The sequence below is a fragment of the Balearica regulorum genome, chromosome Z (assembly GCF_011004875.1).
Source record: "Balearica regulorum gibbericeps isolate bBalReg1 chromosome Z, bBalReg1.pri, whole genome shotgun sequence".
NCBI lineage: Eukaryota > Metazoa > Chordata > Aves > Gruiformes > Gruidae > Balearica > Balearica regulorum.
The window spans coordinates 42,237,870-42,262,169 of record NC_046220.1 but is presented as its reverse complement, the minus strand read 5'-3'; the positions used below and the strand labels follow the sequence as shown (position 1 = coordinate 42,262,169).

General features: G+C 39.1%; 1 protein-coding gene across 9 annotated transcripts in view; it reads right to left on the bottom strand.

The window, feature by feature from the left end:
- Positions 1-9,010: 9,010 nt before the first annotated feature.
- Positions 9,011-24,300, bottom strand: part of AGTPBP1 (ATP/GTP binding carboxypeptidase 1) — a 75,724-nt gene continuing 60,434 nt past the window's right edge. For all 9 annotated transcript variants that reach the window (XM_075739967.1, XM_075739965.1, XM_075739966.1 and 6 more), the window contains one exon: positions 9,011-9,725. In XM_075739967.1, coding sequence (XP_075596082.1) covers positions 9,548-9,725 — 178 coding nt within the window. In that variant the 3' untranslated portion in view covers positions 9,011-9,547. The remainder of the gene's footprint in view (positions 9,726-24,300) is intronic.

Sequence of the window (24,300 nt, the reverse complement as noted above, 5' to 3'; positions counted from 1 at the left end):
ATTAGCTTAAAATTGAATTAATTTGAGAACCTGAACTTTTGAAATTCAGTGGGTTTGTGATTGCAAAAGCAATAATGAATTTGTTGTACCTAAACTTTGTCATGTTCCCCTCTCCCTTTTATTTGAGGCACTGAAAATAAGTACATTTAAGATATTGGGAACCTCTTTTCCATCTCCTTAATTTGCAATACTGTAACCTCTTCTCTTTCTCCTTTGCGCACTTTAAATCCTTAGCACTTAGAGGCATATAGAGCCTTTCAGCCAGGAATGAAAAAATGCCTTTCCAAATTTCCTGAGAGTTACTCAGCCTCCAGCAGACACATTTGGCTTAAGTGGCTCTTCCTGCAAACCCCAGAGCTCAGTCAGCTCATAAGGCTTCCCGCACGTAAGGCTGAGGTCTCAGACGCATTCTTTCCACCCTCAAATTTGACAAATACTTCTAAAGTTTTGTTGAAGTAGGCCATTTATATTATTCCATTCACATGAGCACCTGCTAAGGGTGAATGTAAATCCTTGTGATGTAAATCACTAAATTTAAAAGGGATAATTTTGTAGGGCGATTCTGTTTTTAAGGTGGTGATTTTAAGTTATAAGGGAATGCTTATGTCCCATTTTTTTTAGAAAAAAAAATGTTTTCTCAAACTGAGATATTCATGATACAGCTGGTAATAATTAAAGATCTGTAGGAATATAGAAGGGAGAATGGTAGAAATAGAGCACAGTAGCCATAACCTAGAAATATGCAATTACTTGGGATCCCTGGCCCTCCTGCTCACAGAACCATATGCCCAAGGATCCTGCTTCTGCAGACGGGTGGCTCTGTTCCTGAAGGGCCAAAATTTTGTATGATTCACCCAAGTGGGTCGATCAGTGATTGTAAGACATGTTAAGACCCTTCTTTTGGGTTGGTTTGTTCACACATCTTATTCTGGGTGCAAAGAGATGCTGCAAGCAAGATATGCACAACATAAAAGCATAAAGCAATTACTCACTGGCTGGCATGCACAAGAGGCAGCTGGGATTTAGTGAGCTGCTAGGCAAAGTGCCAGTGTGCTGACCACCCCAACAAGACTCTGAGGGCCAGATAGGCATTGTTCCTGCAGGCAGGGTGGGCTCCCATGGGATATTCAGCCCCACAGAGAAGTGGCTGCCACCCACACACTGGCAGCTCAGCCCAGTGAATCCACCTAGCTGCCCTCTGGTTTTTCCCTATGATTTCTAGACTGTTGTTTTCTTTCTTGAATCCTTGACCCATCAACGATCCCATCTTAACAACCCTGCTCCCACCTCCAGCATTACCTTTAGTACCCCTGTGTGGATGCTGTCACAGCTGTGCCAGTCACCTGGCCCCACATCAAGCAGCAGTGCTCCATCAGGTACCCCAGCACCCGGCCAGCCCTCGCCATGGCATGGGGTGAAGCTTACAGCAGGGATTGCAGAAGTTTCACAGGTGGCCAAGGAATTGCTTGGGCCCCATTTGCCTCTGCTGTCCACAGACTAGAAACAAAGGAGGTATTTTCTGTGACCATCTTCTTCCATTTTCTTTCACTGCCGGTAGATGCTTTGCTCATAGCCACCTTGCCCTGGTGGGCAAGTCATGGATGACGGTCTTAAGCACTAGCCTCTATGAATGATCCTTAAGATCGGCAAGTTGTAATTTATCCTTCTCTCCCTCTCCCCATACCACAAACCACTGCTCAAACGCAGAGGAAAATCTGCCCACAAATCTCTAAGGTCTGTGAGGCAGATGCAGCTAGGCGAATGATGTTCAGGTGAAGGCTTCTTCCTCTGCTGTGAATGACAGCATTTTCTCCTCAACACAGGAAGCTGTGTGAGAGGGAACGCCAAGTAATGGCTACCTTACAGAATTATCTGACCAGGTGCCACCCCTGCTTGAGTACATCAGATTTGATCTACGTGCCTATTAAAATTTGGGTCCAGGTGCTTAGCATAAAGGGATTTGATTGTTGATGTCTTCCTGAATTCACTCATTCCAGTGGCATAGATCTGAAAAATTATTCTTTTGAAATACAGTCTAGTCTACCTCTGTTCTAGGCATTCAGTCTTTGGACAAAAGGAACAAGCACCTGACATACTGAGTAATGAGCTACTGTATTTAAACAGATGATTTAGGGCTCCTTGTTTCATTCTGGAACACACTCAAGGTGTACGTTTGATAACAGCAAGAGTTTTCAAGCAATTCTGACTGATGTGATTCACAACAGAAAGCTTTTGTCAACAGTGAGATCAAACCCAAAGGAAGAGGGAAATGTCATTGGTTAATCACTTAAGCTAAAGGACTGACTTGACCAGACTGGATGCTTTAGAAGAATAAGGTAACCTAGAGCAGATGTGGATTAAATTGAACTTGTGTTCAATGTACACAAGTAGAAGATCTGTGTAAACTGAACTTGCCCCTTTTGTGATTATACACGAGCTGCAACAGCAGGATGACTGACTGTTGCAAAGAAGTTGCAATTTTGCAGCAGTCTTCACAGGACACAAAACCCCAGGCATATGTTATTTTGGAATACTGTCTGACCCAGTTTAGGACTTTCCATTTGGCAGTGTATTGTACTAAATGAAATTAAGTGGGATGCTGGATCAAAGCCAAGTATCAAGGCAGACTGTGGGTTGAGGGTTTGTGCAAGATGCGTCATTCCAGTTTGTCTTCATAAAACGTACAACTAAGCCATTTTAATCTGTGGGTCAGCTGGACTGCTTGTATCATTCATAAGATTTATGTAAATACAATACAATTAAGCAAATATTATACAAAATATTTAACATCATCTATCTTCCTTACTCTGTGCTTCATGTCTTATTAATGTTGAAATATTTTCATGTCCATTTTCTTTTGGGAACAAAGTGAGCATGAATGCAATGCTGCCATCTGAGAGTGGTTTATGTTGGCTTAGTAATTAGCCAGAGAAGACAACAGTTCTGATTTAACCCTGAAAAGCTGTGAGGCTTGCTAAGGAGAGCGGTCTGCAACCAATCAAGTGGTGAAAGACCACCCCAGTGGAAAGCAATGCAACTCCAAAGGCCCGTAGCCTCCCAGAGCTCTTCTAAGTGCTAGGGTTAAACGTAAGAAGACTGTAAGCTGTTGTGTTGGGTTTGTGTGGCAAGGTTTTGGTAGCGGGGGGGCTACAGGGGTGGCTTCTGTGAGAAGCTGCTAGAAGCTTCCCCTGTGTCTGATAGAGCCAATGCCAGCCGGCTCCAAGACAGACCCACCACTGGCCAAGGCCAAGCCCATCAGCGCCTCTGTGATAACATATTTAAGAAGGAAAAAAAAACAGTTAGAGAGACCTTTTGCAGCTGGAGAGAGGAGTGAGAAGATGTAAGAACATCTGCAGACACCAAGGTCAGTGCAGAAGGAGGGGCAGGAGGTGCTCCAGGCACCAGAGCAGAGATCCCCCTGCAGCCTGTGGTGAAGACCATGGTGAAGCAGGCTGTCCCCCTGCAGCCCATGGAGGGAGGATGAGGGGGTGTAGATATTCCACCTGCAGCCTGTGGAGGACCCCACGCTGGAGCAGGTGGAGGCACCCAAAGGAGGCTGTGGCCCATGGGAAGCCCATGCTGGAGCAAGCTCCTGGCAGGAGCTGTGGACCCATTGAGAGAGGAGCCCACGCCAGAGCAGGTTTGCTGACAGGACTTGTGACCTCGTGGGGGACCCATGCTGGAGCAGTTTACTCCTGAAGGTCTGCACCCCGTGGGAGAGACCCACGCTGGAGCAGTTCGTGAAGGACTGTAGTCTGTGGGAGAAACTCACGTTGGAGAAGTTCATGAAGGCCTGTCTCCCGTAGGCTGGAGCAGGGGAATGATGAGAGGAGTCCTCCCCTGAGGAGGAAGAAGCAGCAGAAACAACGTGTGATGAACTGACCATAACCCCCACTCCCCATCCCCCTGTGCCGCCGCTGAGGGGGGCGGAGGTTGAAGCTGGGAGTGAAGTTGAGCCCGGGAAGATGGGAGGAGTGGGGGGAGGTGTTTTAAGATTTGATTTTATTTCTCACTCCTCTACTCTGTTTTGCTTAGTAATAAATTAGATGAATTTCGTCTCTAAGTTCAGTCTGTTTTGCTCGTGATGATAATTAGTGAGTGATCTCTCCCTGTCCTTATCTCGACCCACAAGCTTTTCGTTGTACTTTTTCTCCCCTGTCTAATGAAGGAGGGGAGTGATAGTGTGGCTCTGGTGGGCACCTGGCCCTCAGCCAGGGTCAACCCACCACAGCTGTAAATAAAACATGGGCTGGGTGACCTGGGTTTTGGCTTCAGCCTGCATCACCTTTCTCAGCTGCCTGGAAGGCAAATAACCTTTCTTTCATTTTCAAGTTAAAGGGAAAGCAAGACTGTTGTTCTGTAAGAGCTAACCCCCTGTCTCGGCCATTCCTGGGACATGGACCTATGTGCTCTGGGGCAAAGCTCATCATGTCTTCTACAGCTTTTCTAATAACCTTAGGACTTACCTTAAATTGAGACACCTTATGGAGGTTAAGCTGTATGAAGATTTCTACAATAGTATTACACCATTTTTAAACTCCAGTTGCTTTTTCAGGGGAGAAACGCAAAAGAATTAAGTGTGTAATAGAGTTATTCTGTACATACACAACAAGTGAATCTAGACCTTTTCCTTTTGAAGTGAGTAGGACAAAAGATAGGTAAGGGTTGTCTGGGGTTTGGAAAAATGTTCTTAGTCTGTACTAAATTGTGGAAATCCTTTTGCACATTTATTATCTTACCTTTGTAAATCCTTTGGAGGGACAGTACAAAGAAGAGTCCTATCTCTGGTCATTATAAGTCAACCTCCCCGGTCCATCTTAACAGCGGCATTTCCAATATGGAAGTACTTTTGTGGAATTTTGTTACTCAGGTTCTTTTTATTATTTAGCATTCAGCACAGTGAAAATTTACAGTAGTGCCCTGTGGTGCTGCTAGGTTAAGTATGTATTCTTCCAGTCTAACATGCATGCTAAATAGCCCCACTCCAAGAAACAAGGGCACACCCTAAGTGCAAACATGTCATGGTAAGAATGCCGCAAAAGCAGCAAAAAGCAGCAGCTGGTTGGCATTTGGTAACCACATAATTTGGATCAACAAATTCTATGGTGTGCTGTTTCCTTTCTTGCTAAACCTGTAATTTTTGGCGATGATCCTTTTTGAACTGCTTCAAAAGCTGCACTATTATGCTTTAAAAAAAAATTAAAACCCCCACTTTTTTCTAATAACAGAATAATTAAGGGGGGGTGTTTCATAGTTATGAAGTATTTTACAGAGACTCAACAAATTGTCTATATGATACTATTTAAAAATAGCCAAGCCATCCATAATTTAAGATAATGTATTCTTTACTAGGTGTGAAAGCTGTTTAGCATTTCCTATGTTGATGCCTTTCTTTCAAAGCAACCTACAGTTAGTTTATTTAAGCAAACAAAATGCAAGGTCACATCTCAAATGCTTTAAATCGTGATGGCCTTAGAAACATTAAGAACAAAGAAAGATATCCTTAGAGTAATTTAAGAGTCACTGTGACTCTTCTACACCCTACAACAGTTTGGACAACAGAGCTTGTGCAGGAAGTTGTTCAACTTAAACTAACACGACAGATGTCATTAAGTAAACTGCGCATGTATTTGCAAAAGTGACATTGATTCCAAGTAAGCATTTGCTCTTTTCAGACATCTCCATACAACTAGAACATCTGCTTGTATCTTAAGCTTTCCCTCAAAAAGATGTCTCAAATGTTAAAATTGCTACCACAAAACATAAAAATAAGTTAGTCCTCAACTAACAGTCCGAGTTGAATTGTAAAGGGCTGACCTACTGAGGAATAAACTTGTGCCCTTCCTAGATCAGATGAAAAGTCTGTTAGCTACATGTGAGGGAAGACTCTCACCAAAAGACTTTTCTCTTGTGTGCTCTGCAATGGCCTTCATTGCAGTTTATCCAGAGTCTTCATAGGTCTTACATGCATTGATCAATATGAAGCTTTTTAAGAGTTATAATTCTATCTATTAATATGCAAATGGTACTCTAAGCCTGCAGCACACTGACTTTAACTTGTCAGAGAACAAAAATATGCCTTTTTTGAAATGCTAAGCACACCCCAATACTTGTAGGTTGGTACACTGCTGCAAATGCTATGATGAGAAATCCTTTAAACATTTCTAACCAATAATAGCGAAGCAAAGTGATTGTAATTAATTATTATGTATTTTTATTAGTATTGTTATTTGGGGCATACATAATAACACTGCAACAATTATATCACAGCATTACAATAGAAACTATCTGAAACCTTGAATGTTTGCATTCTGTGAACAGTGTTTACTGCTACTGCAGTCTTATTTGAGACTGAAACCAGTTCTCCCTTATGAGTCAGGCTGACAAAGCAATCCACCTCCACAACGACCAGGCAAGATTTTGGCACAAACTGCAGTCTTTGCTGTAAGTTACATTACACCAGGGGATGTCACCAGTGAAGACACAATACTAAAATTTGTGCAGCAACTTGATTTATACCTGGAAAGGGAATAAAGTAATTCATCATCCAGCAATTATTTAGAAGGAAGACAGTAAATAACACAGATATAATTATTGTTTATAACCTTATTTGTTGTTATTACTGGAAAAAGATATAAGAATATCTTCTTTTCCTATACAGAATCAGTCATGCGTATAGTAAAGAGCATCTTTTAAAACCAGAAACACATTGGAATGCTAATGCGTAAAATAAAGACAGTCAATTGTCTGGGATAGGCAGTGCTACAGACAACTGAGTTGTGACAGTTCAAGCAGCTGCCATTCTTTGCTATCCATTCTACCCATTTATTCAGGGTGAATGCCCTAGTTACCGAATGAAACATGTGCTCAAGCCTCAGCTATTCCATTTTCAGCTCAATACCAGATTTCCCACCAAAACAGATAAAAGGCGATACCAGCTTGTGTCTGCCAACACCGCTGCAACAATGGCAACATGTAGTAGAGAAGGAACACACAGCGTGAAGCAGCAACCACTGGGGCAGTTCTTCCCATGACCTGGCATCCCTGTGAGCATGAATGGAGACTCTGCCTCTCCGAAGGCACGTTCAGAAGTTCCACAAAATGTGTAAGAGGTAACGGCCTTTGCATTTTTGATAGTGTGCAAGATAAGGACAAAGTTTCACTCTTGCATTGGAAGAACTTCAGACCCATAACTGCCAGACTAGCATCTCATCTAATCAAATGCATACATCTAATCTAATGCAGAAGAGCATTAAAATCTACTGTGTAAACGCAAAATTACTGTTTTAGGAAAGTGCCTGTTATCCTGAGTCATTATAGAAGTCATTCATAACTCCTTTGCACAGACTAAAAGCTGTAGAAGACATGAGAACACATATGCATATTCACGTAGGATGAAAAGATGATTTTGTACTACTAAGCCATAATTCTTTCTAAATGGATGAAGTACATTTCTAGCCTTGCCTGTAGGATGAAAATAGTGTTCCATGATTAATATAGACTCATATGAGAACTATGGAGAAATGCACAATGGGGTTGACTAACATGTGGCATCCTGCACCCCTGAAATTCAGGTCAAAATTATTTATGTTAAGGTACTGAAATACAAGTCCTTAAGGATGAATATTTATGTAGATAACTAATATAAAACTGACACAGCAATACAAGCATTCTGCACTGCTCTCACTGAGCTGACTTAAAGACAGTTCAAATTCTGTGGCAAGGTTAATCCTTCTGTTTGGCTGACTCCCAAATTCCTCTACAGTTTCAATGCAAAGGGCTTCTCTTCACAAGGTATTAAATAAACTTTCTTATTTACAATATGTAGTTCACATAACACAAGGAATGATAATTTTCACTAGAGAGAGAAATTTGTAAAGGGACAAGAACATGCATGTTTCCATGATACTCTTATGTCTCAAAACTGCATAATATAGATTTAAGCCTTTAAACAAAAATACAGTAGCATATCACGAGGGATCAAACCTTCCCCAGTTTCAGAATCAGGATGGTATGGACAGGCATCACCAAACAATGCTGCATTTCAAACAGCAGATCCTGGTGATAATCCTGCTGCATTTCAAACAGCAGATCCTGGTGATAATCCATCTTGTGACTGAGAATCATTGATACAGTTAATTCTCTTCAATTTTTTATTTTTTTTTTATCCTTCTACCACCCTTCCCCTCCAAAATACAGTTTTATTTGCAACAGTAAACATACACAAAGCTCTCATAAGTTAAAAACCTGCTGTAACTTCAATGTGTTATTCTTCATGCTCTTAAAGCCCTTGCACATGCAGCAGAAAATTACTGCCACAATTGGGTCACATCAAGTAAGAATAATTTTGGAAAAATATTTTTCATTGCAAAACATGTCAGTTCTGTAAACAACAGGGTACAACTTCATTTCTCTATTAGACCTCATTCTAAGCAGAGGCAAGAGGCAGTAAGAATTAGTAGATGACAGGAGAAGATGAAGAAGTGTAAATCTCATGCCTGACACTCTGACTTTAAACATGAAGAATAGAGAATCACAGAATAATTATTCAGGGTGGAAGAGACCTCAGGAAGTTACACTTCAATCTCCTTCACAGACAGGGTTAATATTGGATTGAGACCAGGTAAAAGATGTTTAAACCAAAATACACCTTCCCTATTGAAGCATTTAAATTGGGTATATAGTTAATGTGCTCCCAGTGAAGTGAGCTCTTTTTAACTATGTACATATTGAATAAGAAAAATTGAGCAACTGGGTAGCTGAGCATACATACAGTGTACAGATCTAACCACTTCTTGTAGTCATGCACACTTAAAAAACCCCACCACCTCTTCATATTAAACCATGCCTATTTTATGGGAAAGAGTTTTATACAGTGTGTAGTTCTTGTAAGCACAGGCTGCATTGGTCACTGTGCAAAATTCCCTAACTGTGAACAGACATTATATCTTGTCACCTAGTATGGTGGCAAAACCATACAATCCTTAGAAACAAGAAACAAGTGCAACAATTCATACACCACTTTTTAATTTTTAATTTAGTAATTATTGAACTGTTCCAGAGCAGGCACTACGTTACTTCAAACACAATCAAGTATCTTTGAAATAATGTTGAAAAATAACCTCTTCACCTCAGTATACACACACGCATATACACATACACAAATTAATTTAGAAAATCTGTACATATGTATTTTTCAGGAAGCAGCTCAAAGAATCGTACCACAAAGAATTAGTTCCTGTACTCTGACACACCACAAATTATAAACCATTTTTCTGAAGGACACAAAACACCATGCAGTGCTATTTAGTAGAAAATGAACTGGTAAATAAATTTATCTATTTAGTGCTAAAAGAAAACACAGAACTCCTTAAATAATACAAATGCCAATTTATCAGGAATCTGAAATATTTATTGTCCTTGAGCTAGGCATGCCCCAGTTTTTTGTGTTTCCTTAAGCCTATCCCCTTTGTAGATAAGAATGTGGAAGTATTTGGCTATGAAAATCCAGGATACTTAATTTCCTACTGCTAGCGGAAGAGGTGGTTCAAGGAAAGAGTATCCTTGTTGAATCTGAGTCTGAAAGTCCATCTTCTTGATTAGTTGCCTCATAATCACCCGCATTATCAGCTAATTCAATGTCTTGATCATCATTACTCTCTGCGCTGTAATCAACTTCTTCAAGGAAGCGAGGCTCATCTTCATCCAAAACGTATGTAGTGGGGCTACAATGCAAAAGAAGTTGCATGATTCATGTTAAAAGTTTTACTTGGAACAATACATTCAGATCATGCCCTGTCCCTATCCTGACATAAAATAATCCAAAAATTACCTCAGGAAAAGGGCAGTTTACCTGAAATAGAATCGATTATTTTATGTGCACGTAAAACAACTGGGAGCAAAACTGTGTTTGTAAGACCCTGAACTAATTAGTCAGTCATACACAACTCGTTATCCAAATGTGCCATGACAAATTAGCTACACAGTATAGACCTACGCTAATGGCCTGCAAGAACTTAATGTAATTATAGCAGTATAAGAAGTTGTTGCAGAAGGATACAACCTCATAATGAAATAGCAGTTGCTATAAGGTATCAACAAACTAAAAACCAGATGAGTCTAAAAATTCAATTGGGAAACCAATTATTTTTTTATTTTATTAAAACATGCATTTTACTGAAAAGCATTGTGAGCAATTACACTGTACGTATCAGAGATGACAAAACAAGGAGTCACGTTTATGCCTGTAACTAAGATTAAGTTCCCATATGAATCGCTTGACTCATATCAGGTCCTCACACACTCGCGCAGAGTTAAAATTTGTCTGTTAAACCTTGCAGCTCAGAGGCAGTGGATTTAAGGAACTGAGCCACTGCCCACAGAATGGTCTATGCCCTTAACTAATGGCCTCCAACAATAAAAGGACTAACACCTTCAATGTTAACTGGAGAAAGGTTAAAATAGGTTAAAATATAACTTTCTGATCTTCTCACCTCCGGGGGGGGGGGGGGGGCGCAAAAAAAAAAAAAAAAAAAAGTGTTTTCCAGACTCCAGACCCAGTTTTACTAACCACCCATGGGACATAAAAAGCACTAAGTATTCCTAGATATTTCATAAGGAATTTTATATTCATATGAAGTCCTAAGAAGGTTTTGTAATGCATTTTACCTAATAATCAAATCATACATGACTGATACAAAACAGTGAGAATGTTCTTATTGAGAAAGATCACAGGCTACTTGCAGAAATGTTTGCATATTAATTTTGATGAATTTTGTCTTAAGGCACACAACAGCCTAGCTTGGCTGTGGCTTTATAATTAAAAGGATTAATCACTGCTTCTTTCTAGAAGTCTTTCAGGAGCTTAAGTGGACCACCTGAAATATGCAATGCAATCTCTATTCAATATAAATGAAATCCACAGTATTCATCCTCTACCTGTAGCCTTGATGACATGCTACATTGATGTTTTGTTCTGTTGACAGTTAATTCAAATATTTAGAACAAATGAGAAGAATTATTAGTCCTAGATTAAAAAACAAAAAATTACAGAAGACCTAAAATAGTAAGAAAATAAATTCTCAAAAATTCAATTCAGTCATGGTCTCTGAATTTATGCTTAAAACAATCTGTATCATGGTTCACTAAACAAGCTCATACTTACTAAGCCATGCAAAAAGGAACCCTCCACAAAACCAAATGCTTCTAAAGATTATTTAAGCTCTAACTAGGGCAACAACCCACTATGCTGGTTAATGCACTGGGTGTTTAAAATAAAATTGTTTCCATTAGGAAGACAAAGAACAAGGAAAATAACCAGTATCTTTGCTAACATGCCTCTTTCATTTTACAAGTGGGGAACCCAACATACTGTAAGATACATGCTTCACATGAAGAACCTGTGGTAGAACCAGCAAAGGAATATAATTTTTCTGTGCTTTTGTCCTAAGATGCTTTCCGCCCTAGGAAATCACTACCTACCAACACTTCTAAGGAAAAAAAAAAAAGTTGGGGGTGTGCTGGGGGGAAGTTTAAATGTTTCATTTATTTAAAAAACAAACTGAAAGGAACTTGACCAAATGTATCACATTCCAACAAGTGCACAGCTTTTTTTTTTTTTTTTTTTTTTGCAACTTCTGCTTCTAATCACTTAACACAGATATTGATTTGTTAGCTTTTGTATGTAAGAAATCCACACTGGAACTGCAGGATAGACTGTGTAATTCAATTCACAAGAAATGGAGCCATTAAATCTGAACACTGGCCCAATATTGAGTAATAATTCTGAATACCGAAACAGAAAACTACAGTGAGCTATGTCAATGACATATTTTATTAATCACTGACAACGAGATGTTAATGCATTACAGTAGGCATTTATAAAAATTCATGTTAGTGAGGTATAATATAGAATAGTAAAGCTCTTAAAAAATCCCATACACTCTTTTTAATAAGTGTCATTATTTAAAAATTAAACTTACATAGTTGATCTAGTTAAAAATGCAACCAACAAACGCTATTTTAAGAAAAAACACAGAACTGGAAACACAAGCAAACCACATAGTTCACCTCTTCAAAGTGGCTTGTCAGTTCACAGAATATGTCCTATTTTATATTGTGTTGAAAACCACACAGGTATATGTATTCAATATATTTTTTTATACTTGTATAAATTTATTTATTCACGTATGTGTAAGCATTTCAGCATGCCCCTAACTTCTAGAAATTCAGCCACTGTGCACAGTCTTAACGTCACTGTGTCTGACATAACACATTTTAGACATTTGCCATGGCATGTATACATTCATAATTCTTATCTGAAATTGAGGGATGCCTTTTGTTGACATTTCCCATTTAATAAAATAAAAATTAGCATTATAAATTACTTTATTCAAGAAAAGTACCATTCGAATAGATGAACAGATCTTACTTTCAAAGCTACATAAACCTTTAATGTAGAAACTGGCTCTAAAATCTGCCTCACAATAATTTTAGCTTTCTATTACCATCCAGGACAATGCACCACAACTTCTCAATCATTTTTTAGTGTAAATAAAGATTATATTTATTTTTTCACTTTCCCTTTCTTGAGTCTTCATTATTCACAAAATGGTATCCAAGTACTTTCTAAATTCAAAGGGAAAATCTGTGTTGTATACCACTCATACACATTTGCTTTCCCGTGGCAAGTTTTCTTCTGATGGAGCAAATGTTAACCTTGGATATTTAAGTGCCTAGCAATCTTATTCTAAAGGTTACCATGAATCTGCAAAGAGTAATTATTACCCCACTGTTTTACTGAGGCTGGGTCACAAGAAATGTAGAAATCAAAACACCTGAAAAAAAATCTTGCTCTTTAATCAAATTCTTTATTTGCCTCCTTGCCGCTCCCCACCCTTGGTATATCTTATGACAATATATTTTTAGCTGCCGTCATGCTGATTCTATGGGTTTTAATTTCCTAACTTTTCCCTTGGGCTGTTTCTAATTAACTTGCTCAATAATCCTTCTTCCTCTACCCCTACACCTCCTGCTTTTCCTTTTAAAAGGAAACCATTATTTTTCTCAGGTTAGCAGAGGTTGTTTATCACACAGCTACAGTTCTCTAATATAAGGGATGTCATAATCTGTGTATCTTCTTTGAAGTCACAGCAGTTAAAAGAGAATACTATATAAAAACCTGAAGTTTTGCAGATTTTACTTAAACAACATTTTATAGGTAAAAAGATGAACTCCTAAATTAATAGACCTGATACAATATTATGGTCTTAATGATTATGAGAAACTTTACGAATATGCCTTTCATTTAAAAAAGAGTATTTTCTATATCACTTGCCATTGAATACACTGAATTTAGGAATGAATACAACTTTTTTCTAAAACATATTTTAATTATTATTTAATAACAATATCTTACTATGTTGCTTCTTATTTACATTAATGCTCCAAACATATTAAAAAATAAACTTATTCACTAACATGGTATATTTTTTCAAACTAAAATTTTATTTATCCCTCAAAAGATATATTTGGAGTTTTCATTATCCATATGACTCTACTACTGAGGAATTAACCCACAAGCTAGATGCAAACATTACCAATTTCAACCCCATGGAGATCAGCAGTTTTCTGAGACTACAGGGGAAGTGTATACAGTTTAAAACTCTGGAAGAAAAAAATAAGAAATATTCCCTGCCAAACTACAGAGTGTTGCACCTACTTGGGGGTTTTGGGAAAGGAAGGAGAGAAAAATCTGAAGAACTAATGACTCCTTTTAAAACTGGATTGCCAGGGGAAGGAAAATTTTAGAGCAGTAAGAGAGTCAGGAAGTATCACAAAGGCATCGTTTCTCCACACTTTTCATGTCCCTTTAGGGTGTATAGTCTCTTCTAGGGATCTGCAAAGCTGCTGCAGTAGGCAATGGCACACATGCAGCTACATGTGCTGTCCTGTTCAGGAGCTCTTCACTTGTGTGTTTTTCCCAAGTAGTAAGGATATTTCCTCAATGGAATTTCCAGGGCTAAAGAGGAGAACATGTCCAACTCTTTGCTAAGCCGTAAGAAGCTGGGTGTCCAAATCCCATTTGATTTTAAATATCCCCACCTTTAGAGTTATAAAATTTCACTCCACAGCTTAAAAAGTAATCTCAACACTTTGTGCTATCACCTTGAAATACATTTTGTAAAACTCAAAATCGGATTAAATTAGTTGGATTAAACAATCATTGACTGTAACCCACACTAGTATTTGGATCATACTACCAGCAGTGGAAGAAAAGCTTGAAAAATGGTATGAAGAACATGTAACCTGTTCATCATACTACTTCCCCCCCCCCCCCCCCCCCCCCCCCCCCCGATTACTAGTTTCCTTATTTAGCCCTAGAGAAGACAAACAGTACTCTGATGCCACAGTCTACACAGATATAAAAACAATCGCTTTCACTTAGGCCAGAGGAGGGTCTTGGTGCATGGGCACTGCCACCAGGCCCACCAGTGAAATTCTGCGCTTGTCTTTGATAGTTTTTCCTTCCAACATTCTGAAAGGGTGCGGCAGATGCACCCAACTCAACAAAGCCCACGGGAAAACCTTCCCGCTACAGTTTTAATTATGCCCACAGGGCAATGGCCATTTCTGAAATGGGAGACAAAGCTGAGGTCAATAGGAGGCCTACGTGACCATATATGACCACAGGTCAGATTCTAATTGGCTATAAATGGAGTCCCGCAAGAGAGACATTTTGAGTCTGTGTCCCTCAGAGCAGCGGGTCTGCAGTTGGAGGCTCTCCCTGTGGCTTGGGACGTCACCTATGGTTCATCTTCTGTACAGACTGAGAGACCTCATCTTAAATGGGTGAGTGATTTTGCATATTTGGGTCATCAACCATAAACCTTAGGAGCTCTTAAGTCAGTAGTGTAGTAGTAATATCCTGACTGACATACTGAACCTGTGTATTGTTTATGTCTGTTGGAGCCAGAGCAGTTTCAGTTAAAACAAAAGTTATGTTTTCCCCTTCCATCTTGTAGAATAAATCTTTTTGCTTGTTTGTTAACTGGACTGGCCTAGTTTGTGAGGTTCCATGACAAAGGGACAGACAGGACAAAAGTTGCAGCATAAGATGCCTTCTTTGTAATTAAGTTGTACTCCTAAGGTACAGGAAGAAAGACTAAGAAAAGCTCAAATGCTGCAGGAGAGTAGGAAGCAAAAAACTTTTACTCCCAGGTGTAGGAGATTAGAAGTATGCAAATGTCTGAGCAAAGTTTAAGAGTTATTAAGGGGGAGGGAAATAAAGTAGGACAAACCCAGTTTCCTTCTGGCAGCCTAGAGAGCGCCTTGGCAAGATGATCTTGGACACATTCTCACTGTATGTACCCCTCACTCCTTGCCCTAGCAGACTGATGTCCCTTCTCAAGTGTAAGAGTAAGTGCAGGAAATGGATTTTGCATCAGGTTTGTTCTTTCCCACAGCTCCTTTTGGCATCTACTTTTTCTACCATTTTCTAGACAGGCTGGGTCCCAGAAACTCAGACTGCTTCTCTGCTATAATTAAATCAAATTAACAAACAAAAATACACCATGTTCTAGAACACACCAATAGCCTCAAAACAATCAATGAAATTACTAGAATTTCCAAAAAGAGGTCGAGTTATTGTGCAAAAAATAATTCCAGTAAATCCTAACAGTTATAACTGCAGTCATGTGTTTTTGTTTCATTGCATACAGACCCTGTCAAACCTGTCAGCATTCCAACTATATATAATTCTTACTACAAGATAGTATTACATTTAGTCTAATCTTTTCCATTTGGAATTGGGAGGACGGCAGGAACATTGTCAAATGGGTTTGAAATAATTAAAGAAAAATAAAGTGTTTAATTCATCACTTAAAATGTTAAAGTGCACTGCTAGAGGGAAATAAATCTACTTATTGTTTTATTTTTCTTAAGTCAAGTATGTTTCAGACATGGTTCAAAATGAACTCATGGAAACTGAGCCTATGTGTAATGAAATACTGGAGGCATATTTTTAAAATATTAACATTTACTTCATCATTTTAAGTACAACCCGTAAAACCAAAAAGAATTTGAGAAACCCTCAAAATCATTTGTAAAAAATAAAAACAGTGCTTCTGTGTGGTTAGACTTTAATGTTTAAACTTGCCTGCTTATCCTCTACAGCATTAAAATTGTGTTTTTGTAAAAAGTAATACCAGTAACATCCAAAATATAAAGGCAATAACTACAATCTTATTCATTTCTCTAGTTTAATGTCACAAGGACATTACAGCTGTGTAAAAACTACTCTCTTATATTTCATAAGTTTTCACCTGCATTTTCTGTAGGTCGGATAGCTTCTGATTCACCTCTAATGGTAAGTAATGAGCCGTGAACCATGTAAGTATGAGGAAAGTATAAGCAGTACTTTTATAATAGAATATTGGGAATGGAAGTCTGGGCATATAAAGCATGGAATTCTGTGACTATCTTCTGACCCATGACTGTCTCTGAACAGGAATGGAAATTTAGCTTTATAAATTTTCTCAAGAGAGGCTCATTGCATATTTCCAGCACACAAGCAAACAGATACCTAATAAACAGATACTGCAGCTGATAAATACTTTTAATATCTTGTCTAGAACCATACAGAAACACTAAAACTTCAGCACTTTGGATACAAGGATTGAATCAAAGGATAAATGGACAACATATTTCACAGATTTGGTATACAGGTTTCAAGAAGTGTTAATAAAAATTTGCTTTTTCAAGCACTAATAGGAAAAAAAAATCTATTTCCCATTAATTATAAAGAGAGGGACTTCTGCTGCACAGAAAAGTAGTCAGATCCTTACAGGGGGATGGAGAAAGAAAAACCTACCAAGCAAACTTTTCCTCCGAACAGCAGTGAGGTCTCTTATAGGTAGGGAGTCCAACTACCCCGTGCTTCAGCTGTAAGAGTAGCTAGAAACACCAGCCACCAGCTTCTCTACATTTCATTATCATCATCATGGGAAGTGGGAAAAGGAGAGCTCAAGAAGTTGCTGAGCCTTACTAGAGGTATCACTAGGGGCTGGTACTCATCATATCCATGGAAATTAGCTGTAACCTTCTAGCAGAATATTCTGGAGTGCCTCTCACACCCCCACGATGACAAGAAAAATTATGATTATGGAATCTGAATGAACTGCAACATCTTCAGGCACTAATTGTCTTTTTCACTGTACAAGGGAAATACAGCATAGCCTTGAAAATTCATTCAGTGATTACACAAAAATAGTGCTTAAATAGAACCTACCTCCACCCCTCCCCGCAAAAAACCCAACAACTATGAAACACCAAGGGAAAATCCATGCTGAACCACACTTTTCTTCAGCTGTTAAAATCTGAATATTTCTTTTTTTTTTTTTTTGAGGAGGAAAGATCTCATCAACACCTAATATGCCCCTGTCTAGAGTACTTCCTGAGACAGTACAAAGTGTATTTCAATAGAATTCATTAAAAAAGATTATTATATTAAAATTTATTTTAAATAATATCCAGAATAGAGGAACATGGTATCTCCATTATCCCTTAAAAGAGCTGACCTTTACCTACAACCTGTTTTGCAGTATGTGTTTCATTTCTGAATATAAGCCAGTCCCTAAAAACAAATAACATAAGACTTCCCCTTTAACTATCATCATTGATAAACAGTACAGGTTTTTGAATATTCTGCTGAGACATGCAGTGAGTGCTACCAAAGACAGGAAACTTGGACCCCAAAGATATCTGGCCCAAGTGTTGTATGGGCATATTTGCTGGGAAGCAGAATAAAATTGCTCTGCTCCAGACAGATTTTTCCAAGTAACTGAGGCAAAAAGTCTGATGGCCTAAGGTATACAGCAGTACTTGGCTTCTGAGCCTCCAGAAACAAAACCTGGACCATCTCTTAATTCCACCTATGGCACTATTAATCCCTTTAGCAAAGAATGAAAGAAGATAATGCGTAAACATAAATGATTCTAAGGCACCTTTATTGCTAATAGTGGAGGTACTGTGAACAAAATTATAGTTTCTTGCTTATGCAAAAAATGATGCACATAAATGGCTTCTATGGCACATAGCACAGCTATCAAAATAAAAAGGAGTCAACATAGTTATCCAGATAGCAAATTCCTATTATCATGCATAGAGATGGGTCATTCCTGTCTCAGAAGGATACTAGAATTATAATTTTTTTCTTTTAAAATCTAGTCATGTTGTTCAATATTTACTAGAAGAACTTTTTGCCAAGCTAAGTATTATGTAATTAAATGTTTTTCAATGTTTTAATTAGACATGATTGCTTAGGTTACTCTGGTTAAACAAATCTGATGATGCATCAGCAGGTACTGACAAATTAGTGGCTACATAAGGCTGCTGTGGTTACACATAAAGTTTAAGAAAATTCATACTTGAAAAAAGGGACAGTGCAATATTAAGTCAATATTTCAGCAGTGACACAGTACAGTTTGCACTTTCCTCTGAAAAACAGTGTGCTGTCTGATTTGACTCCCACTTTTTAAATAAAAAGCATTTCCACTGAATTCAATGAAATAAAACTGTATAAATAATTATGAATATCAAATCCCTTTTAAGATGGGGTCAGAACACTAGAGAGTCAGGTACAAATGCACAATATATTTCAGTCTTACTGCCAACATTTTAATGATAAGTTATTGGAATTTACATATTTATTTTTTTCCATTACAGATTCTCACACAGATTTACAGTACTGCTAAATGAATACTGAGAGCAAGGTACCTATTTTCTCACTTCATGGTACAGATTTTTATATTTTAGTGTTATTAGATTTACATTTAATAGATTTAAATTTAATAAACTTAAGAAGCAAAGCCATTAGGCATTTAAAAAATCTGAACAGTTGTTAACAGACTTCTCCAATAAAGTAAAATATTGCTTATGTTAATGTTTCTTATCTGATAAACATTGTAACTCTAACATGCACAGAATCTGATTTTTTTTTTTCCACTGCCTACATCTCTTTAGTGTAGAAGCATTTGGTTATTACCTTTTACCATCTGTAGCTATGTAAGACCCAAAGGTCACAATTAGGGGAAAATATATTTTAAAATTTTTTTTCTATATACAAATTCAGTTCCAAAACACTGAATGAAGTTATTCACTGATGTCTCCAACTTAAAATTTTGTCTTGCAGTACAATTGCTTTTGTGATTTTCATGACCTGGTCTTTTCGGATGCAGACTGAACCTTCCTGTTTTTTGAAGTTCCAGTTACTTTCCTTGCACAACAAGATTATAAACATTTCCATGTACAGTCTCAATAACATTAACATTATTATGAGCCTCATGTTATTTTTCATCTATGCTAACACGTGCCAAGCCAACTACATTGCATTTTCATAGTACTAAGTCTCTTATTAGTGCTTTCAGAAAATCCAGTATAAAACAGTCCCCGTGCCCCTCGCTCCCACCAACAAAATATAAATCAAGTCAGGGGCAGTATTCCCTACGGTCATTACTTTAAATGCAATTAATTTTGGTACATAATTTTTTCTAGAGCTAGGTGGATTCATGAATTATTTTAGCTGGAGAAGAAAGTTCAAACTATGTGTGTCTATTCATATCCCTCTCCAGAATTTGTTTTATTTCATAACATCAAAGCAACCCACCTCCCCATTTGTTCCTTTTCTCATCTAGCATTATTCAAGTTTGCTATCAAACAGAAAGCAATAATAACCTTTTACTCACTGGATGCACTTTCATACCCATCATAAACAATGTGTTTTAAAAGTCCAAAATGGAAGTACCATTAAGTCTGAAGGATTATATATATGTTTGTACATACTTCCAAAGAAGCTGATCAACTTGTGTACAGTCTAACTACATAAATCCTATTCCACAATGAGGACCATAACCATTACCTTTACTGTAAAGTTTTAGTTTTGGAAATATTACAAAGCAGTAATCCTATTTTTAGTTTAAGGTATCATCTTGCACCAACGTTTAATCCTGACAACAGCTTTCCACTTTACCACAATTGTACCTAATTGTCTACAGTCTGTGGATCAGTTAGCCAGAGTGGTAATCCACTGCTTCTCCTTCCACTACCCTGGAAAGAAGGTCAAGATCTATAGTTATCTTTTTTATTCGCTTCCTTCAAATATCTTTAGAACTGGATTTTTTTGTGCATGTGTTCATGCAAAGCAGTATGTTAGAAGGCTGGCTGGTACATGATTACCCACCCTTTTTTATCCCATCCTGATACTAAAGTGCTTCTGATGTGTCTTTACCTCTCCGGCAGATGCTATGGGGAGTGACTTGTGTATGACATTCCTCAATTGAACAGGTGCTGTTTTAAAGTCACTCCATCATGAGTCACATTAACAAACTGAGAAATCCAGCACATAATTTTTTTTCCAAAGCACAGCCACAAACTACCTGTGAACTGGGATGCTAACTTTCTTTAGAGAGGCAAAATAAAATACAGAATTCTGTATCTGAGGCAGCTATTTATATTAAGTTATGTGAAAATCTGGGGCTGTTTTTCAATACCACCCTGATAACTAATTACTCGCAACTACATCTTGATTCAAAATGCTGTGACTGAGGTTTAATATTTCAAAGAGATACGTTTATACTGAACCTTAGTTCTAAAGAATTGACAATGATATAACACAGATGGAAAGAATATTATAGTCTTGTTAACATATAATAGTAGCTGCAAATGAAAAGTAAAACTTTTAAAAACTGGAAAGTATGATAAATAGGTGTAACATGGCAGTATTAAGTTTTGAAGTTCAACGTACTGCACCATTGCACACAAGGAACTCAAGAAAGAAACACATGCCCTTGCTGAAATACTACCATTTAGAGGCCACCCACAACAGCTGTCAAGTTAAACTGCCTTACAGCCAGCCTGTATTTATGGAAGAATTCATATTTACAAAATTAATAAAGCGTATATGGCAGAAATGCCAAGGGATGAGGAGCTTGGCTGTAAAAATTCTGAGGGAGAGAAATGCAACTAGATTGTGATTTTAGAACCTTGTGTTCTAATTATCTAAATTAGCACTAAATTTGAAGCTGCCCACACCACCAGCACTCAGTATCTTTTGAGAGCAGACTCAAAGACACTTCCCTGTTTACACAGAACGACAGAATGACTGAGGCTGGCAGGGACCTCTGGAGATCATCTTGGCCAATGCCCCTGCTCAAGCAGGGCCACATACAGCAGGTTGCCGAGGACCACATCCAGTTTTTTAATATCTCCGAGGATAAACACTCCATATCCTCCATGGGAAACTTGTTTGAGCACACTCACAACAAATATACATATAACTTTTGTGTGTATATAGATAATGGTTAAATGGAATTTCCTCTACAGTTTGTGTTCATTGCCTCTTAGCTTGTCACCAGACACCACTGGAAAGAGCCTAGCTCTATCTTCTTTACAACCGCCCTTCAGGTATTTGTATACCTTGATAAGATGCCCCTTCAGCCTTCTCTTCTCTAGACTACCAGTCCCTGCTCTCCCAGCCTTTCCTCCTATGGGAGATGCTTCAGTCTCTTCATCATTTTAGGGGTCCCTCACTGGCCCCTCTCCAGTACGTCTGTGTCTCTCTTGTATTGGGGAACCCAGAGCTGGACACAGTACTCCAGGTGTGGCCTCAGCAGTGCTGAGCAGAGGGGAAAAATCATGTTCTTTGACCTGCTGGCTACACTCGTCCTAAAGAAGCTCAGGATACAATTAACCTTCTTTGCAGCCAGGACACACTGCTGGCTCATGTTCAACTTGGTGTACACTATGACCCCCGTGGCCTTTTCTGCAAAGCTGCTTTCCAGATGGTCCATCCCCAGCATGTACTGGTGCCTGGATTTGTTCCTCCCCAGGGGCAGGACTTTGCACTTCTTGCTGAACTTCGTGAGATTCCTGTCAGCCCATTTCTACAGCCTGTCAAGGTCCATTTGGATCAGCCACTCCTAGTTTGGTGTCATCTGGTAACTTGCTGAGGGTATGCTCTGCCTCATTGTCCAGGTCATTAATGCAGATGATAAACAGGAGTGGAGCCAGTATTGTGCTCTGGGGTACACCACTAGTTACTGGCCTCCAACTAGTCTTTGTGCTTCTGATCATCATCTTCTGGGCTCAGTTGCTCAGCCAGTTTTCAATCCACCTCACTGTGCCCATCCAGCCTTTACTTCCATCAACTTCTCTATAAGGATCCTAGGGCAAACAGTGTTAAAAACATTACTGAAGTCAAGGCAGACAATATCCATTTTATTTCCCACATCTACCAAGTCAATCATTTCATTGTAGAAGGTTACTATGTTGGTCAAGCATGACCTCCCTTAGTGAATTTGTGTTGACTGCTCACAATCTCCTACTCCTTAATGGGGCTGGAAATGCTTTCCAGGATTAGTTGTTTCATCACCTTCCCAGGGATCAAGGTGAGGCTGACCAGCCTGTAGTTCCCCGGGTCCTCCTCCTTGCTCTTCTTGAAGATAGGCAAGACATCTGCTTTCCTCCAATCTTCAGGCACCTGTCCCAATCACCATGATCATTCAAAGATTACTGAGATGGCCTCGCAGTGACATCAGCCAGCTCTTAGCATTTGTGTGTGCATCTCATAAGGACCTATAAGTCCAGTTTGCTTAAGTATTCTCCAGCCTGTTCCTCTTCTACTAGGGGTAAGTCTTCCTTGCCCTAGACTTTCCTCTGTCTCTGGGTCCTCAGATTACTGAAAGCTGGTCTTGCTAATAAAGACTAAGGTGAAGAAGGCATTCAGTACCTCAGCCTTTTCCATGTCCTGTGTTGACAGGGCTCTTGCCTCATTCAGCAGTGGAGCCATTATTTTCCCTAGTCTTCCTTTTACTACGTACGTACTTATAGAAGACCTTCTTGTTGCCTTTGACATCCAATGCCAGATTCAACTCTAGGTGGACTTTATCCTTCCTAACTATGTCTCTGCATACTCTGACAGTGCCTCTATATTCTTCCCAGGTTACCTGTCTCTGCTTCCACCTTCTATGCATTTTCTTTACACATCTGAGTTTTGCCAGGAGCTCCTCATTAATCCATGAATGCCAGGCTTCCTGGCATTTTTATCCAAATTCCTGCTCATGGGGATGGACTGCTCTTGAGCTTGGAGGATGTGGTCCTTGAATAGCCATGAGCTTTCTTGGGTCCCTCTTCCCTCCAGGGTCTTATTCCGTAGCACTCTTCCAAGCAGATCCGTGAAGAGACCAAAGTGTGCTCTCCTCAAGTCCAGGGTTGTGATTTTACCTTTTGCCTGCTTCCCCCTCTTGGGAACCTGAACTCCATCATCTCGTGGTAACTGCAGCCAAGGCTGCCTTCAATGTTCACATCGCAAACAGCACATCCTTGTTTGTGAGTACCAGATCCAGCAGAGCACCTCTCCTTGTTGGTTCTTGTATCACTTGGTTCCCGCAGTTATCATCAGTGCTCTCCAGTGAGCTCCTGGATTGTTTATGCCCTGATGTGTTGTTCCTCCAGCAGATATTGGGGTGGTTGAAGTCCCCCATGAGGACCAGGGCTTGAAAACATGAGGCTGCTTCTAGCTGTCTGTAGAAGGTCTGATCCATTTGTTCTTCCTGGTCACGCAGCCTACTGCAGACACCCGCTACCATGTCACGCAGAGTGATCTGCTCTTTAATCCTCACCCATGAGCTCTCAGTTGGCTCATCATTCATCCCCAGGCAGATCTCCATGCATTCTAGCTGCTCCCTCACATAAAGGGCAACTCCTCCTCTTTGTCTTCCCAGCCTGTCTTTACTTAGACAGCCTGTATCCCTCTACTGCAGCACTCCAGTTGTGTGAGGCATCCCATCATGTCTCCATGATCCCAACAAGACCATAGCCCTACAAGTGCACACAGATCTTTAACTCCTCATATTTATTCCCAATTCTGCATGCATTACTGTGCATGCACTTCAAAGAGGCACCCCAGCATGCTTATTTCCCAGAAGGGTCTGGGGCTTTTTCTATATGGTCCCTCATAGGCACTTCCTTGCTTACATGCAGATGCTTGGGAGAATGCTGTAAAGCAATGCTTTAAAGAGAGTCAAAGTGACTTTAATTATTTAGTATTTATGAATATGTCATTTATTTTAAGTACAATACTTAGCAAAGAAGTTTTGCACAGCCCCTTTGCGTACCTCTGTGCGTTAAGGCTAATTCAGCTGTTCCCACTGCCATTCCAGACTGTCTCTGCTATTCTTAATCTCCTCTGAAGACTCTGCAACTTCCCCAAATGACTATTCCGGAACTTCATTTTTGCTTGCCATA